Consider the following 18,657-nt stretch of genomic DNA (forward strand, 5'->3'; position numbering starts at 1 on the left):
TGGTACCAAGTAATTTTGGTTTAGAAGACCTTTAACATTATTATATAGAATGAATAAACAGTTGTTTATTTTTGCGTATTCAAAACGGAAATCGTTCCTCTGGTTTCCTCCCTTGGCTTCCTCTGATTGGTCAGTAACCCTGTGACGCTTGCAAAGCGGAAGCTCTGATTGGTCGACAGCTGGAACCCAGGTAGTTGGAAGCGTGAAGCAGCAGGAGACTTTATCTGCTCTTTGGTAAGTTATACCATATCATGAAATAAAGATCAAATCAACAAAGGGTCGCTGTACAGGAGGATACAGACTGAATAGCTGGTTCGTAGATTCCCAGTGTTGAAGCTGTTGATGCAGTGGTTTGTGTTGTGGGGTCGATGTTCTGCTGCTAGTGCACTTTGATCGTTCCGTTCGTAAAAAAATGAAACGTGTGATGCCAACAGGCTCCTTCTCAATGACCCGCAGACAACACTGATCCTCTCAGGAAAAGATAGATCATCCAAAACCGAACATGAGGAGTAAACCACGTGACTGATCACATGAAGAGAGAGAACGTGGATTTCATTCAGTCACACAAAGTGCGGAATAGTGTCGTAAAAATACCGAGAGACCGCGATGATTTGTTTATCTCACTAACTGTCTAATATGAGATGGCACTATTCTTGTATTTAATTTTGTTGTTTAATTCATTGTTTCTATGTGAATAGTATTTTTTTTCATCATTTTGTATTCATGAGATTTTACATAATTTGTACCACTACAGTACATATTCTTCCCATATGAGATTCTTTTATAATAATCAGAACTATTATCTTTAATTCAACCATTCAATTCTTTTACTTTATTTTACTTAAAACGATATTTTACTTACACATATTTTCATTTATGTACGGGTGATACAAAGTGCCAGCGATATATGTGTCCTGTTTCAAAATGTGTACGTCCCAAAAGGAGGGTATCATGTGTTTTTGTTTTAAATGTCAATCTCTTTTGTTTCGGAAGCACGAAGAGCTTAAGCTTGAATAGTGCTATTTAAATGGTATATTATTATTATTATTATTATTTAAAACTATATCATTAAAAGTATGTAAGAATTTCATTTCTTATCACAATTATTAGTGATGCACTAATATGAAATACATTTAAGTAATTGGCTCAGGTAAAGTTCTGGCTGCTAGTACTCCCCCCATTTGTTTTTAAAAGGGTTTCCCCCTGACATTTGTTGGATTAAAAGTACAAACAGATTTATACAGTACTTGATTCCTTTGCTTCACACAGTATCCATCATGGAATCGCCTCTTCTTCCTCGTGAGTCTGGCCGGTTCGTGGCAGAGCGGAGTCAGGACGTGTTTGTGGAGGCGGAGGGAGTGCAGAAGGCGGCAGAGATGCTCTACTCTCTCCGACACAGTGAGGCTCTGACTGCCAGTGGCTGGAAAGAGGGGAATCCACTGGCCCCGGCACCGTCTTCTGACCAGGGGAGTTTGTCAACAAGTGGAGCCTCCCAGAGCGCTCGATAAGTTTTCACTTCATGCATAATTAGTGAAAAACAAACTACATGTACGTGTTTGGTCAATGAAAAGGAGTCAGAAGAAATTATTCACTGAAGTTGCGTTGAGTGGGTTTCGGTTGGTGATAAACCTCGAGGCTCAGGCAGGGAGAGGGAGGACAGAGAATGCATGAATGAATGCAAATATGGAAAAGAAAGAAAGAAAAAAAAAAACTATTCATTGTCCCACTTAGCCTGTATCATCCCGCTGTAGATCTTTTCTGTGTTTTCTATATGTATATTTATACATCTTATATAAAGGTAACAAATCAAGAGATCTGAAGAGTTCACGTGGCTTTACGACATTGTGCAATTTTTTACTGATTTATGATCTTTTAAAAAACAAGCAGATTAATCAACATTAACGTCTATTAATTTATTGCAAACACTGTAAATTGGCAACTGATAATTAATGAGCATCATCAACACAAAGCAGAGGAGCTGTTGCATTAAAACCATTTAAAGTGCATTTATTGTGTCTTTTTATACAACAGTCTTCATGTCTCTCACTTAATAACCTTTTTTGTTTGAACTCTTCAGGCCTTTAACTGGGTGTTTGTTGTCGACACCATGAACTTCTCCTTCTGGCCAGATGAAGAAACTCAGCAGTGTGAGGTGACATATAAAGGGACCACGTACACAGGCTACATGACACTTTGTGCTGCCATTCTCAGAGCCATGGACGAAGGTGAGAGCCGGTTTAACAAACCACTGAATGAAAGATGTGAGAACACAAAGAATTTAGCTTGTTCCTTGATAAAGGTGCGGCCATCGCAGAAGTTAATTTAGGTTAGCCCCTTAACAGACACAGGGAAGTGTTCCTCAACCCTTTTGATTACAGTCATAGCCCCCCCGTCTCTTTTGAAAATATCTGTTATTAGACATAAACTCCAGAAGCTTGGGTTCTGACATTAGTTTGCCTTTTACATATAGGAACACAGCAGGAGATTATCTGGGACAGATGCGTTCACAACAACATGAAAATATCCAGATCATCAAGGCGAGGGAGGGCGGCTGGGTAGATCGTGCAGGAGGCAGGACATGATGTATATGTTCCACTGCTGGAATCACGTGTTTATGGTCACAGCACCACTGTCGGTTTCTAACGCCAAAAGCTCTAGACTATTGTCTTTCAAAGTTGACATCTGCGTCGGCATCTTCCATACAATGGCCCCTGTGCTTCATCCTGAGACATTTGTAGGGTTAGGGGGAAACAATCGGTAGAAACAGAAACAGAGGAACTGAGGAAACACTATCACATCAATCGTCAGGACTTGTACAAGTGCCCATAAGGAGCTGCCCCCCCTCAAGCGATGAGATGACCTGTCTATGAATAACGTGTATAATTATTTTTTTAGGGGTACTTTGGTTTATTCGGCACACATGGCAGAGCAGAGTATTGGAGTTGTGGTGATGCATCGTAGCTGCTTCTAACATTTGTGGAGCAACTTTTCATGAAAATTTCACAGAAAAGAAAAAAGCTCTTCCTCAGTGAATTAACAAACATGCTGGGTGATCGAGATGTCACAGTGATGAAGAAAAGGCAGGACCATTCTCTGACAGTGAAACACGACAGCTTAACCTTTTTTCACAAGCTGATTTATCCTCTTTGACAGAACCTTTGTCTCTGGAGAAAAAGAGAGGTATACTCAAACCTCCTCTGATGTGTCTCTTCGATTATCTACCCTCTCTTGCTGTTGTTTGGCGCTGCTGCAGCCACTTGTTGTGCACACGCCCTTTACTTGAACCTGGACTGCTTGGAAATCGCTTGTAGCGCTGCGTGTGCCCGTGCATCAGTCATAATGAGCGTGAATGACTCCGGATATGAATCAATTATGTCTCATATGGAACAGGGCTCTCAATGTGTGGTAGCTGTGGCCTTTATAATTACTAGAGACTCTCCCAGAATAGCACAGGTTGCTTTGTTGCAGGGGAGGGGGATCTGGAGGGTCGACAGCAGCATGAGATCAGAGCAAATTATGTCTTTTGCGAGAGAAATGGTTACTGTGGGGTTGTGTGTTTTTTGCAGCACACGGTAACTTCATAACATAGAAGCTTCCCCCCCACGAGTTCCTGTCTAAAGATTGGACCACCCAGAGGTTTCTCTTGTCCTCACTCTGCAGGTATACCAATCACCGATCCAAAGTACTTCTCCAAGATGAGTGTGGAGGAGCTCGGACACATCCTTCGATCTGACAATGAAACGCCCATGCCGATGCTGCAGGCCCGCCACAAGGTTTGAGCATTATCACCATAATGTCCCACAACCGCCAGGAATCTGGGGATGTAATGATATACTCCATCCACACAACACTTCAGTTATCCTCCTCTGGTATCTCAGTTTGTTTCATCTTCAGTGCCGTGATGAAGAGGATGTCTTACGTCGTGCTTTGCTTTTTCTACTTTCCGTTTAAAAAATGGCACAAAAACATCACGTGACTGCTCTGAACGCACAGCTGTCTCTTTAATTTACCCTGCACAAAACTAAAGCAGCTATTCTCAGCCGAGAGAGAAACAGATGTGGTGAGAAAAACAGGATGCATCATCTCATCTCTCTAATCAATAGAAAACGAAAGCAATGTCAAATTCCTGCAGGGTACGTTAAGTGTCTTAGGTTGTATTGTCTCATGTCCTGCTCTATTCATGTGGCAGCTGTGTACACATGGATTTTTATGTTAAATTATTCGATTTTTTAAAATGTATTTGGACAGATTTTCACGAGATTATTCCACTGTGTGTTCTCTATCAGTGTCACACAATTCCCTCAACTAGAGTAAGTGTGCATCTTAATCTACTTCTCTTCATTGTTTTCAAATGGGAACTGACTGTGTCTAACTAGGTGCTGACTGAAGGCGGCCTCGTGTTGCTGGAACATGGCGGAAGTTTCCGCAGTTTCATCAGCCAAGCCGGGAATGACGCCCGCAAGATGGTTGAGCTTATTGTGCAGAAGATTCCTTCCTACAAGGACGAAGCTACATATGAGGTCAGAGCTATATTGCAATATTTACTGCAAATGCCATGTTCATGTTTTCAGAACTTTTGGTCTTGTTGACGTAGTGTGTCATCCCAACTCAGACAAGACAATGAATTTTGAAACATTTGTCCCATGTGCTAAAATAATCCTACTCTCACATTTTCTTTAAGGACTGTATTTTTTTTAAATATATATTTAATAAATGTACTGTACCATTGTGACACTTCAAATACAAAGTCTAACCAGAAAGGCACTCTGTAGAGTGTTTACCTCCGCCACCACTTTAAGATATCAGTTCCTAAATGTGTTTAAAAAAATATCTAGATCCATGAATTATTCTCTGAAATCAAGGAAGGTTAAAAAACACCCTATCCTACAAAGTTAATGAAACAAAAAAATGCAATGTGCTCCTCCCTGACCCATCCCACATCCTTGATGTATAAACATCTTGAAAGAATAGAGGAAGTGTACGTGATCTGAGATAAACGTATGGCTATGGAGATGATGTTTGTTGATGTTAGAGTTCCACCTTCTGGCCAAAGACAATATGGCAATATTTCAAATTCTCTCTTGATACTAAATACAGTCAGTGAAAGTGCTAATTATAGTATGTGCGTACACATTGTTACCGATATATTATCTTTGTGTAAGAACATCTGTCTGGTAATAAACAACAATGGTTTAATAACAAATAAACAGAGGTATGATCCTTATTGCTCTGTGTGTTGCAGTGCAAGAGAATCTCACTGTACAAGCGAGCCCAGATCCTGGTGGCAGATTTCTGGGGTGTCATGGAGGCGAGAGGAGAAGGAGACATCATCAACATGGACTGGCTCACCATGTTTGCAGACTACAGGGTCCCGCAGGCTCTCGTCTACCTTGGAGTGCTACGTTACTCTGACACGCTGATGCAGATTCTGAAGAAAGGTGAGACAGAACAGGAGCGTTTGTGCACGTGGAAGATAATTATTAAATAGTACAATTTGATCACTCTGTCTTTTCTTTCAGGTGAGCTGCTGTGTTCAGGGGACAGGAGGGAGGTAGAGATCCGAGGTTGTTCGATTTGGTCCGTGGAGCTGATCAAAGATCAACTTTGCAAACTGGTGCAGGAGCGAGACGGAGAGACATGTCACATCAACTCCGCAATCATAGACTTCTACCTGTGGCCTTACGCCAAACAGCATCATAAAGAGATGGCCCACATTCCTGTACACCGCACACGCTGTATTTACTACTGATGAGCTGTCTGGCAGCCGCACATACAGGAGGCTTCACTTCCTCAGTGTGCAGCCTTGGCACTGGTGCCTCTCCCTGGGATAAAGCCAAACATGTTCATGTGCCAGATATACACACGAACGGGCTCCTCTCAATCTGTAATGGAAACAGGTGGGAAGTTATAATGTAGCTTGTTTGTCCGTGTGGGATGTATCACTGTTGTCCATTTACAGTCAATTAAAATGTTTAATGTTAATGAGATGGAACATTTTCTAACAAGTGATCTCAATGTGCATACTGTAAATCTGCTGCCAACAGTGTTGGCAGGATTGTACTGATATGATATAAATCTAACTTTGCATGAATATTGTCATAAAATAAGATAGAAAGATCTTAGCAGTGGTTTGTACTGGATGGTGAATAATTTGTTTTATTTTGTATTGAAGTATATGGTGAATCAGAATTGTGGAATCACAAAATGTTAAAATGAATGTTTTTTTAATAAATCAAGTAAAATTTATAAACAGAGTAACAAAATGGGAAATTGAATAGGCTATCAAAACTTAACTATATATATACTGTATATGTACGTACTGCTAAATTAAATGTATTTATCTGCAACCTTTATTTGTAAATGCTCATGTGAAGGTAACTTGTTTTAAATAATAATCAATCATATTTTATTTGTAAAGCCCAGTACCAAAGGGAACTTCATTACTAGTAGCTGTAGGCGTGTGCCTTGTAAATATTGCACAATTGGGGTTCTGTATTAATTGCACTTTAACAAATATTTGAACTATGCACATAAATAACAGCACTTCACACTTTCCTAACAGTATTAGTACTTTATTAGCAGTATTTTCACAGAACAATTTCCACTTTGAATAGCACACTTTTCAATCAGGTAATCGACTGCATTAGAGTATATAAATTGTAAATAGGATGTTTCAAGTGCTTTATAAAATTGTGTCTAAAAATCTAGCAGATACTAAGAAATAAGGAACATCTAGGAATGGTAGATTCCAAATAGGTTAACCAGTAGCCTAGTATTTAAGGTGCCAGTTTACCATCATTTTGTGGCTGCGTGGATCACTTTTGGTTGCTGTCATTTTTGTCTTGGCTGCTGACAAAAGTAAAATCTTAACATGGATTGGTACACTTCGCCATGGTTTCTTGCTCATCCAGTCGCTAATTGTCATTCCATTAAGTCCATATAAACAAATCAGAATTGTGTCGTATAGGGTTTAACAAGGTGTAACATCCTCTGCCCTTAACTCTCAACATGAGTGAGGAAAAACCCTATTAACAGGGGAAACAGACATAGAAACCATCAACCAGTGCAAAAGATGCCTCGTGTAACTGAGAACATACGCAAAATATAAATATTTACAACATTGATGAGAGGAAACAGTTTGTCACAGTTTGCCCTTCCAGAAGAGGGCGCTGCTGCGTTCGCGGACCACTAGATCCTCCTTCTATACAGCTTTTGTAATGTAGTAAAGTAATACTTTACTAGATTAAAGTAATATTTATAATATTCACTTTATAATATTACAATATAGTATTTCTACTGTGGAGTATTAGTACTTTCGTTTCCTATTCGTCCTCCAATCCAACAGGTATCGCTGCTGGCTCGGAGCTCGGAGTTTCTGGTTTCCTGCCGCTGGCTCTCTCTGATCGTAAGCGACTCGATGTGCTCAGAGAGAAGGAACATGTCCGCCGTGCAGCTGCTGAGGGAATCGGTACATCAGCGGATCAGCGCTGCCGCTGATGACTTTCTGCTGCAGGTGGAGAAAAGAGGAGGAAAGGCTCAAGTCCCGGCGCTGAGAGCGATTCTCACCGAGCGGCTAAGGGCGGCGGCTGAGGAGATCCTCGCGGGGTTTGAGGAAACCTTGGCAGAGTACGAGGACCGAGTGGAGCAGTCCGAGCGGGAGGTCTGCCGCCAGAGGAGGCTGCTCGATGCCGTGACGCAGCCCGTAGTCCGGCTGCACAGAGCAGGTCAGTCCCTAGAGGAACCTCTAACAAGCTAACGTTAGCTAGCATCAGCTCGAGCAGCGGAGTTGATACTCCACTTCCGGTCCCTGTCTGCTGCACCCGGCTGCTCCACCTCTCACCTGAATAATGAGGAGGATTTGATGCTGTTGTGAACGAGTCTGTGCAGACAACCAGCTGCTGTCTTGCTCATGTGTGAAACAGAAAGCCTGGAAACATTTCTCTGAGTTTTACCCACAGGTCTTGTCTATAAGCAACTTAACCAACTAACTAACTTCCCCTCGCCCTGTTCCCCTCTGTTAGTGACCTAAATGGTTTATTTGGCCTCGAAATGAATCTATTTGGAGGCCAGTTTTTATTTTATTTTAACAACCTCAACATCTCTACTTCCTGAATGTGATCGTTCAAAAATCACAACAGCAAACATTAAACGACACAGCACAAGTTTTTCAAAACACTTCAGGAAACTCTGAAATGATAACCGGTGTATTTGTGTTTCAGTGTGTCCTGCAGACGTCCAGCAAATGGTGGTGATTAAAGAAGAGGTTCCCCCCGAGCAGCAGCAGTGGAGCCCCCTTGTGGAACAGGAGGACCAAAAGCCCCCCCACATTAAAGAGGAACAGGAGGAACCGTGGACCAATCAGGATGGACAGCAGCTTCAAGGACTGGAGGAGGCTGATATCAGGTTCACATTGACTCCTGTCGCTGTGAAGAGTGAAGAAGATGAAGAGAAACTTAAATCGTCAAAGCTTCATCTGAGTGAGACGAAGGAGAACAGAGCGGACTGTGGAGGACCAGCACCAGCCAGGAACTCAGGTCCTGATGTACATTTACAACAAGGTACTGAGTACAAGACTGAAGACTTTTCTGAGACTGAAGACTCTAATGAGACTGAAGACAGTGAGGATGATTGGATGGAGACCAGGGAACCTCAGACTGGTTTAAACACAATAAATAATAAACAGCCTCTAAGTGATATGGGATGTAAGACAGAAAAACAATCGTTTAGTTGCTCTGAGTGTGGTGACAGATTTAGCCATAGGGGCAGTCTAAATATGCATATGAGGATTCATACAGGAGAGAACCCGTTGAGTTGCTCCGAGTGTGGTGAAAGATTTCGCCATAGGGGCAATCTAAATATGCATATGAAGAATCATACTAGGGGTGCAACGATTAGTCGACGTCGTCGACAAAAATCCAAAACAAAAATAGTTGCCGACGATTTTACTCGTCGATGATTTGTTGGTTACGTCATAGCGCGTGTTTTTCGTGCCGTGCAGCTGAACTAAACGTTGTTTTACCGGAGGTGCTGATGGAAATAGCTGAGGAGTGAGCCATCTCGCTTCCTTCCTATCTCTGAAAGTCGCGCATATGCAAAAGCAACACAACATGGACCAATGGCGAGGTCCGTTGCAACAGCATCGCGTAGCAGGAAGTCAATAGTTCGGGATAATTTCACCCTTAACATGGCCCGAAAAAAAACTACATGCAAAATATCTGTACGGCGGACGTGCTCTCCATGTAAGCAGGACATGCGCATTTGAGGAGGAGGCACGTTTGTCATCGTAACGTAAACGATGCAGACTCGCCTCGGTAAGATACCCTGTTAGCTAGCTTGCTATATACACGTATATACCTGTGCCCAGGATTCTATAATCAATTACAAAAATATGGTTTAAACTTTTTTAACGAGTTTAAAGGCGTAATGTTAACCTATGGCCTGACAAATGTCTTTTTTAATTTCAATTATGCATAAGAGCAAATGAGAATTTGTGTCATTCATAATCCGATTAATAGTTGCAATAATCGATGACTAATCAACTATCAGAATAGTCGTTAGTTGCAGTTGCAGTCTGAGTGTGGTGAAAGATTTAAGATTCATTCCTATTGTACGAGACATCTGAGGATTGATAAAGGAGAAGTAATTCAGTTGCAACCTTTGCAACAAAAGATTTATTAGGATTTATCAGCAGATATTCACATTATACATATTCATAGTTCACTGTTTTAATAGACTATTAACAGCTTTTATGTCCCTAGAATATATAACACGAAAGATTTGTGTTTATATATAGCTTGTTTCTACATAATTTATCTACTTTCATAATGTAATTCATGTAATTTGAAGGTTAAAGTTGGTTCCTTGCATAATATGAATGTGTGTTCTTAACTAGTTCATATGATTAAATATGTTTGTTTTAAAACAATGGTTTCTTGGTTCATGAGATTCAATGACAGTGTGTGTTCTCACTGCTTGATGCCGTGTTGCAGCCGGTAGTCCGGCTGCACAGAGCAGGTCAGTCCCTACAGCAGGGGTGTCAAACTCAAATACACAGTGGGCCGAAATTAAAAAATTGCTACAAGTCAATGGCCAGAAGGGTTCAACGTTTATTGAAAACTTATTGAAAGAACCTTAGTGCACATATTGAACCTGGAAAGGCCTATAAAGTATTGCAGATAAAACAAAATTAATTATGTAATAAATGAAATAAATAATACATGGTAAATGTAAAAGTAATAAAATCAGTTTCATTAATTGCTTATGGCTCTATCTGCAATATTTCCAGAGTAATTTCAAGTGAAAACATTTTCTACAGGTAAACAACAGCCAAATAAAATCAAATGTCCTGTTATAGCAACAGGAAAAAAATAAAAATGCATTAAAAACTGAAAATGCGTCAAAAGCATTGTTTGCTGCTCTGTGAGCAGTCAAGGGCCAGAAGGGTTAAACGTTTATTGAAAACTTATTGAAAGAACCTTAGATCACGTATTGAACCTGGAACTAACAAGGCCTATAGAGTAGGGGTGCAACGATTAGTCGACGTCGTCGACAAAATTCGATGACAAAAGTAGTCGACGACGGATATACTCGTCGATGAGTCGTTTGTTACGTCATAGCGCGTGTTGTTCGTGCCGTGCCGATGAACTAAACGTTGTTTTATCGGAGGTGCTGATGGAAACCGCTGAGGAGTGAGCCATCTCGCTTCCTTCCTATCTCTGAAAGTCGCGCATGTGCAGTAGTGACAACACATTGGCCAATGGCGGCGTGCGCTGCAACAGCATCGCGCAACAGGAAGTCCATAGTTCGGGAGAACTTCACCCTCAACATGGCCCGAAAAAAACTACCTGCATTATGTGTACGGCGGACCCGCTGTACACTGGTCCGCTCGTCGGAACGCTTACAGCCGGGCCGGACGAGCGGACCGGACCCGCTTAATGCTGGTCCGCTCGTCGGACCCGCGTACAGCCGGGCCGGACGAGCGGGATGGCGGACACGCGCATTTGAGGACGAGGAGGTTTGACGTCGTAACGTAAACGATGCAGACTCGCCTTGGTAAAATAGCCTGTTAGCTAGCTTGCTACATAAAGGTATATACCTGTGCGCAGGATTCTAGAATCCATTACAAAAAAATATGGTTTAAAAATTTTTTTTTACGAGTTTAAAAGCGTAATGTTATCCTAGTGCCTGACAAACGTCTTTTTTAATTACAATTATTTAGTCCAAAGAAGACTGTAGTTTCGTTTGTTGATGCTACTTTCCCTGTCCTTTTTGTTAACAAGAAAATTGGATTTTTGAAATTTAATATATTTTTAGTATCAGCACTTTTCCTGTTCTTGGTTCACAGAAAAAGGGAAACTTAAATTAGATTTTTTTTGTTGCTATTATCACTTTGCCTGTCCTTGGTTTTAAATGGACAAAAACTATATTTTTCTTTGCTTTTGTGTCAACAGTACACTAATGTGCAGCAAAGTTTATTAAAATACTTTTTTTTGCATGAAGTATCGATCTTAATTGTCTTTATTTTCAGTCATCACATGCGTCTAAGAACCTCAAGCTAAATTTAAAAGCTGTTGGCTAAATAAGAGCAATTGAGAATTTGTGTCATTCATAATCCGATTAGTCGATTAATCGTTTCAATAATCGATGACTAATCGACTATTAGAATAGTCGTTAGTTGCAGCCCTACTGAAAATGCGTCAAAGCATTGTTTGCTGCTCTGTGATGCTCACTGTTCTAAGCCAGTCACTTGGTGTCTCATCTTGGATACAAGTTCATCAATGTCTGGGGTCAGGCTCTGAGCTGAGGAAATCCTCAGGATTGAGTGAGGGTGCTCATCAGTAAGACGAGTCCTGTGTGAAGTTTTGTTCACACAAGTATGTGCTGCCAAACATAGAGAGCGTTTCAGCAGCCTGGGAGCGCAGCTGGAGCATTGTGTCGGGGATGAAACATGGAAACTCTGCAGCGCCCACAGACTCATATTTTGCCTTCAGTGTTTCACTACATTGGAGCTAAATCAGCTCCATTAGGAGGTTAGATGGTGCGTTTTCCACGTCAGCTGCAAATGGATCATTGAGCAGTTCAAACCTGCTTATTTGGGCTTCAAAATCAGCAAATCGCCGTGTGAAGTCAGCACCAAGTATGCAGAGTTTCAGCAAACTGTGTAGTTGGGAAAGCAGCGACCTGCTCTTTCATTGTTTGGCAGTGCGGAAAATGGCTCAAGATTTCCTGCAGCATCTGCGTCTCCCACAGGTGCAGCTTGGTTTTAAAAGCCCTCACTGTGGCGTACATGTCAGTGATTAGACACCCCCGCCCCTGAAACTGCAGGTTGAGCGCATTCAGGTAGCTCGTGATGTCACACAGAAACGCCCCTTCACACAGAAACGTTTTATTTCGGAGCTCTGTTGTGCCTTTCCCGTTACTTTCCATAAACTCACAGATCTCATCACGCAACTGGAAAAAATCTTTCCAGCACCTTTCCCTGGCTTAGCCATCGCACCTCTGTGTGATAGGGCAAGTCACCATATACTGTACTTAACTCCTCCAGAAAAGACTTGAACTGGTGGTGATTTAAATCTTTGGAGAGAAACTTAAATCGTCAAAGCTTGATCTGAGTGAGACGAAGGAGAACCGAGCGGACTGTGGAGGACCAGCACCAGCCAGGAACTCAGGTCCTGATGGACGTTTACAAAAATGTACTGAGGACAAGACTGAAGACTCGTCTGAGACTGAAGAGAGTGAGGATGATTGGATGGAGACCAGGGAACCTCAGACTACTTTAAATACAAGAAATAACAAACAGCCTCTGAGTGATATGGGATTTAAGACAGAAAAAAAATCGTTTAGTTGCTCTGAGTGTGGTAAAGGATTTAACCACAGGGGCGATCTAAATAAACATATGAGGAGTCATAAAGGAGAGAACCCGTTAAGTTGCTCTGTGTGTGGTAAAGGATTTATCCACAGGGGCGATCTAAATAAACATATGAGGAGTCATACAGGAGAGAAACCGTTAAGTTGCTCTGAGTGTGGTCAAAGATTTGTCCGTAGGGACCATCTAAATAGACATATGAGGGTTCATACAGGAGAGAAACCCTTTAGTTGCTCTGAGTGTGGTAAAAGATTTGTCCGTAGGGAAAATCTAAATTCACACATGAGGATTCATACAGGAGAGAAACCATTTAGTTGCTTCGAGTGTGATAAAAGATTTCGCCATAGGGACAATCTAAATTCACACATGAGGATTTATACAGGAGAGATACCATTTAGTTGCTCTGAGTGTGGTAAAAGATTTCGCCATAGGGGCAATCTAAATTTACATATGAGGATTCATACAGGAGAGAAACAGTTTAGCTGATCTGAGTGTGGTAAAAGATTTAAGATTCAGTTCTCGCTTCAAAAATTATTTCTCATGTAGACTGACATGAGTGTGTTCAATTTCTAATTAAGTTCAAGAAGTAAACCTCAATACTGATGAAAAACCTTGTTTCATATTCGTTTTTTCCAATCATATCTTGATTGTTATTGATGTTTCTTTGTTTAATTGCATTTTATCACAAAAACAAAAAGCACTTTTATTCATAAATGTGATTTAACAGGGGTAAATGACAAATATTAACCATATATGCTGTTTATATTGCTTGTAATTGGGATAAAGTTAACATCTGTTAAGTATTTTTACATATATTGTTATAGCTGTATTGATTGAAAGACTGAATAATGCGATGGGTCCACCAACCCGCGAACATTGGCTGAGTGACCAAAACACGAACACCACACAAGGGTTAATTTGTGGTTGCAACTCTAGGAGAATGATAAAAATGTTGAAATATCTATGAAAAGAAACTGAGCAGTTCTGCTTTTCAGTCCTAGTTGACATTGAATTTCAGTCTTCAATTCTTTCGATGTCAAAAAAAGGCTCCTTTGATGATTGGGAAGATGACTCCTGTATGTCATCAAAGGATCCTTTGAAGACAAACAAGATGAATCTCCTATGTCATCAAGGGGCCTTCTTCATTTAGGAGAGCTGGATTCCAAAAAACAATCAGAACTCCAGCTTGATTCTGTGGAACAAAGTCTGGGTCCTTAACAACCGAGATCCCTGAGTCCTACTCCTGTTCTTCATACGCATCTTTTTGACCACTTCAGCCGTAAGTCTGAAATGACTGGGACCAGCCACACTAACACGCTTTTTCATATGCATATCAAGCAATCTATTAAGTATTTACTGTTATGTTTCGAGTTGTATTTTGTTGATCTAGCTATTGTTAGCTAACCAGAAAAAAACTAGCTAGCTAACAGCTATTTAAGCCTGAAACATGCTTCTGCGTTTTCACGGGCCCGTAAGCGCAAGAGCCCTTCCAATTCGTGGAAGGAGATCTCGGCTAACGTCGGTCTGCAGGTCGAGGAGTGCACGAGTGCAGCTCCATCTCAATCAATTGTTGTTCGGTTGGAATCGTGAATACACTCTCTGCCATGGTTCATCGTTTGTTTGTAATGGAGAACACGACTGGTAGAAGGTAAATAAACGGTCAACAACGATTGCCACACCCACAAAGAAGGCGTCTCTCAGGTCGTCTTCGACAAAAAGCATTACTCCGCCTAGTGTTCTGGTGCGGAATTGCTTTGTAAGACGCGCAACGGTTGGGGAAGCATGAATGACAACGAGTCTTGCGCCACAGCGGCGTGAAAAGACGCAGACGCAGTCGCAGAAGCATGTTTCAGGCTTTAGTGTTGTACATTTTCTCTTTCTCACTAGTAATGGTGTGTAAAGTAAGACTTGCATGCATCCGATGTGCAAAAATAGCCTTGGGAAATGTAGCGTAGGTGTTCCGTAGTGAATACATACTGTATAAATCGTTTTTGACCAATGTTGTGGATCAGAAGGGTAATGATAGGACAAATTTGAAAATGATTTGTGATGATCAAAAACAAACAAAGTGGGGAATATCTGAAATATTGAATGATGAAATTCATTTACTGCAAAAGAATTTTAGCATTTAAATTTTTGCAACAGAATTTTTGCAGTTGAATAAATATACTTTGAATTTTTAAAATTGCAATGTAAAAAAAATGCAGTACTAGAAATTCTAAGGCTTTAAATTTTTATAAACCGACGAGACTGATATCCTTACTTACCCGTTGCTTCTCCCCCGTGCCTTAACTTAAGCATCATGGGCGAGGTGTGTGTCAAGGTGGCGCTCCGTGTGCGGCCGCTGCTTCCGAATGAACTCATCCAGAACCACAAGGTATGTGTGCGGATAGTACCGGACACAGCTCAGGTTATGGTCGGTTCCGACAAACTCTTCTCCTTCGACCACGCGTTCGGGCCCACGGCCACCCAGGATGAGGTGTACAACTCCTGCGTCCAGCCCCTGGTCGAGACCCTGCTCCAGGGCGACAACGCCACTGTGTTCTGCTTCGGACAAACCGGCTCAGGGAAGACGTACACGTTCGGAGGAGGGAACCTGGGTAAGTTTTACTGAGAAGCTCCTCTATATCAGTCATTCTGTGATTACATTTTATATCTATCAAAAACTGGGGGGGAAATCTGTTTGCTTCTTTGCTAAATCATATCTGGGGGAGTGATAAGTCTGAGCCAAGAATCATTACTGTTTAAAGATTAGAAAAACTGGAGTATCACATTGTCACTGTATGTGCAAAGCAACCCTTTAGGCTTGAATATATATATATATATACATTGATTTCAGTTATGAGTTGCATTCCTTCCTCTGACCTTACATTAATGTAATCAATTATTTTAAGTGGTTATCCCATTCAACCATCCAATTTTTACTTCTGATCCTTTTTTAGTTAGGGTGCGTTTGGAGTGATAGTTAAAGAGAGAAAATAATGTTTTTTTTTTTCTCCATTTGACTCTGGCAACGTGTACTTTATTATTGTCTCTTCTTTTTAAAACCTCTCTCAGGTGAGGAAGGAGGAATCATTGACCGTGTGGCCAAGAATGTGTTCTCATTGTTGGGGGAGAAGAAGAACAGTGATGGAGTTGAGACAAAAGTGCGCGTCACATATTTGGAGCTGTACATGGAGCAGCTGCATGACCTGCTGGAGCCTCATAACACTGACAAAGAGCTTTTTATCAGTAAGAACGACAAGGGAAACACAGGTAATGAAAACATCTTTTTAACAATTGTGAACAAATATGAATTTATTTTTCTATGTTTACAAGGAACAAGCTCACAAAATGTTAATAGTATGGCAACATGTTATCTGTGTGGATGTTGTCCTTTCCTCCAACCTCCATCTATTTGTTTCAACCAATCCTGGTGAAGGATGTGCCATCCATTCAGTCATTTGTTGCTCCACAGAGTTGTCCATTATGTCACCTGTTTTCCTTTTTTAATAATGTACCCAGAGAGTGTATTTCAGAAAATGATCACTTAACTTCCATAAGGTTGGCTGGACATGCAAGACACACATTTAAGATTAATTCGTAAATCAGAGACCAACATATTGTAGCTTTTAGTTTTTCGAAAATGAATTAGTATATTGTATGTGCTATATTGACACATTTATTGTGAAGGAGGAGGATCGCCAGATCCGGTGTTACGGGTTTCTTTGTTTTTTCCATCATTCTGTTCTTTTATAGTTGTGTACATGAGAAGGTTGGATCTTGTGTTGAGTGTGCGTGTCTTCTTGGGAGAGGGGATGGCGAGGAGTGGTTCCGAAGTTAGAGCGAGTGTTTTATTCTGAAAGCGCTATTACTCTTGATTCCGCGGTGGTACTTCCTCTTTGCTCTGGACTCTCTCGGGCAGGTACGCACTTTCTTTGCTTTCCCCACTTTTGTTAGTTTGACTTTGTGAATAGGATAATACGTTACTAGAGACGTTATTCTAGTGGTTTCACGTTAGCTTTGGGTGTTGTCAGTTATTTCTGTTCCTGTGTTAATCTGCATGTGGATGAAGAGCTGTGTCGCGGCGTGTCTGCTCCGAAGCCTCGGTGCACAGGTATCATCAGCCTGTTTACGGATGACTGGTTTTGTTAGCTGGAAGCTAAAAGTAACGATATGCATGTTATACAGGCTTTCAGCATGCAGCACACTCATGAAAGCCACTGTTTGTGTTTCCACCATTGCAGATATAAACTCTCAGGTCAGTGTGAATAATGAAAGTTGGTGAAGGTCCCAGTTATCTGTACGGCTGTTGCTATGCAATAAATAAATCATTCGGGAAGAGATTTCCTTGGAAGTCCTCTTCATTACATATGCACCTCAGAAACTCCATACCCCTACATTGTAACACAGGATTTCCGTTGTAGAATCATAGACTCCAAACCCAAGAGATAACCCTGGTACATGATACATGTGATCAGTCAAAATCACGGTGTTGATAAGCTGTTTAACATTAAATTATAGAACAACATTATTTTGGGGGAGAGTAATGTGTAAAAGCATTCAAAAAATAATCTCTGTGTGGTTCTATGTGTTTCCAGTGGTGGTGGGAGCCAAACATTTTTTCGTCACCTCAGCAGAGGAGCTACTCTCCGTTGTAGAGGCGGGTAACATTCTGCGCCACATCAAAACCACGGGGATGAATGAGCACTCCAGTCGCTCTCACACCATCCTCACCCTTCAGGTCGAACAAGGTTTCCCCAACAACAATCCCTCCTTAAAGCCTTCCTGCTCCTCCAAACTCTGTCTGGTCGACCTGGCAGGCTCGGAGTTTGCTCGGAAAGGGAACAAGGCATCACGGCACAACGAGTCTGCTCATATCAACAGGGGCCTGCTCGCACTGGGAAACGTTATCCGTGTCCTGGCCACCCGTGCTCACAACAACTGCAAAAGCACACACATACCATACCGTGATTCCAAGATCACCCGTCTCCTCCAGGATTCACTGGGAGGCACTGCCCATACATTGATGGTGGCGTGTGTGAGCCCCTCTCACCACAGTATAGCTGAGACTGTGGGTGTTTTGCAGTGTGCAGCTAAGGCTCGTCACATCCGCAACTGTCCGACAGCCACATCTACTCACTGAGGCAGACCAAGAGCTCAGACAAGATCTCAATGGATGCAAGGGGATGATACAAAAGTTAAAAAAGTTACATCACACGGACGTTCTGGAAGCACAGCTGATGGAGAACAGAGGACTTACTGTGACTTACTCATAGAAAACATCGGTTCAAGAATCTCAAGGCCAAATGTCTATTCTATGAGACTAGGAGTGGGTGGAGAGAATTACCTGTCACAGGGGAGGAGGCTATATAAGGGCTGGGTGTGTCCTCTTCAAATGCCTTTGTTTGAGACCATGCTGCCACACCAGTAAGTTTGTCTATTTATCTTATATGATTTGAGTAGGTTTCAACAGAGTGCATCCTATTTTAATTTATACCTGACTTAACAGACCAAGCTATAATGTTACCAAGCAGACAGAACCATAAAAGAGAACCTGTAAGTAACTTGTTTAGATGAAAAGAAGTTGTTTATTGTTTTGTATTTACTCTGTATTTGTTCTATATGAACAGGACCAAATGTAAGCAACCATTGACTAGGGGGTCGTCCATTACACCAACCTTCCTACCCTGAAGGTTGGTGTAGATCAACCTCACCTCTAATAAATGGTTAAATAGCTCTTGGATCCTTGTTTGAATGTGCCCACCAGCTAGAGGTTCTATGGTCCAGTAATAAAGCACAACAGAAACATA

At 41.5% G+C, this 18,657-nt stretch overlaps 3 protein-coding genes across 3 annotated transcripts; all 3 read left to right on the forward strand.

Moving 5' to 3' along the window:
* Positions 1 to 139: 139 nt before the first annotated feature.
* On the forward strand, positions 140 to 6,417 carry qng1 (Q-nucleotide N-glycosylase 1). Its single transcript, XM_053421691.1, has 7 exons — positions 140 to 234; positions 1,270 to 1,463; positions 2,075 to 2,225; positions 3,661 to 3,773; positions 4,377 to 4,520; positions 5,243 to 5,438; positions 5,520 to 6,417. The coding sequence occupies exons 2-7, from the start codon at positions 1,278 to 1,280 to the stop codon at positions 5,747 to 5,749; spliced, it is 1,020 nt and encodes a 339-aa protein (XP_053277666.1). The 5' UTR covers positions 140 to 234; positions 1,270 to 1,277; the 3' UTR covers positions 5,750 to 6,417.
* A 974-nt stretch (positions 6,418 to 7,391) lies between these two features.
* LOC128438918 (zinc finger and BTB domain-containing protein 17) lies at positions 7,392 to 9,925 on the forward strand. The gene is made up of 2 exons (XM_053421689.1): positions 7,392 to 7,724; positions 8,220 to 9,925. The coding sequence occupies exons 1-2, from the start codon at positions 7,418 to 7,420 to the stop codon at positions 8,954 to 8,956; spliced, it is 1,044 nt and encodes a 347-aa protein (XP_053277664.1). The 5' UTR covers positions 7,392 to 7,417; the 3' UTR covers positions 8,957 to 9,925.
* A 5,242-nt stretch (positions 9,926 to 15,167) lies between these two features.
* LOC128438482 (kinesin-like protein KIF27) lies at positions 15,168 to 18,657 on the forward strand. Its single transcript, XM_053421064.1, has 3 exons — positions 15,168 to 15,465; positions 15,923 to 16,120; positions 17,446 to 18,657. Exons 1-3 carry the CDS (start codon positions 15,168 to 15,170, stop codon positions 17,988 to 17,990), a joined length of 1,041 nt encoding a protein of 346 aa, XP_053277039.1. The 3' UTR covers positions 17,991 to 18,657.

The sequence above is a fragment of the Pleuronectes platessa genome, chromosome 4, assembly GCF_947347685.1.
Source record: "Pleuronectes platessa chromosome 4, fPlePla1.1, whole genome shotgun sequence".
NCBI classification, from domain to species: domain Eukaryota; kingdom Metazoa; phylum Chordata; class Actinopteri; order Pleuronectiformes; family Pleuronectidae; genus Pleuronectes; species Pleuronectes platessa.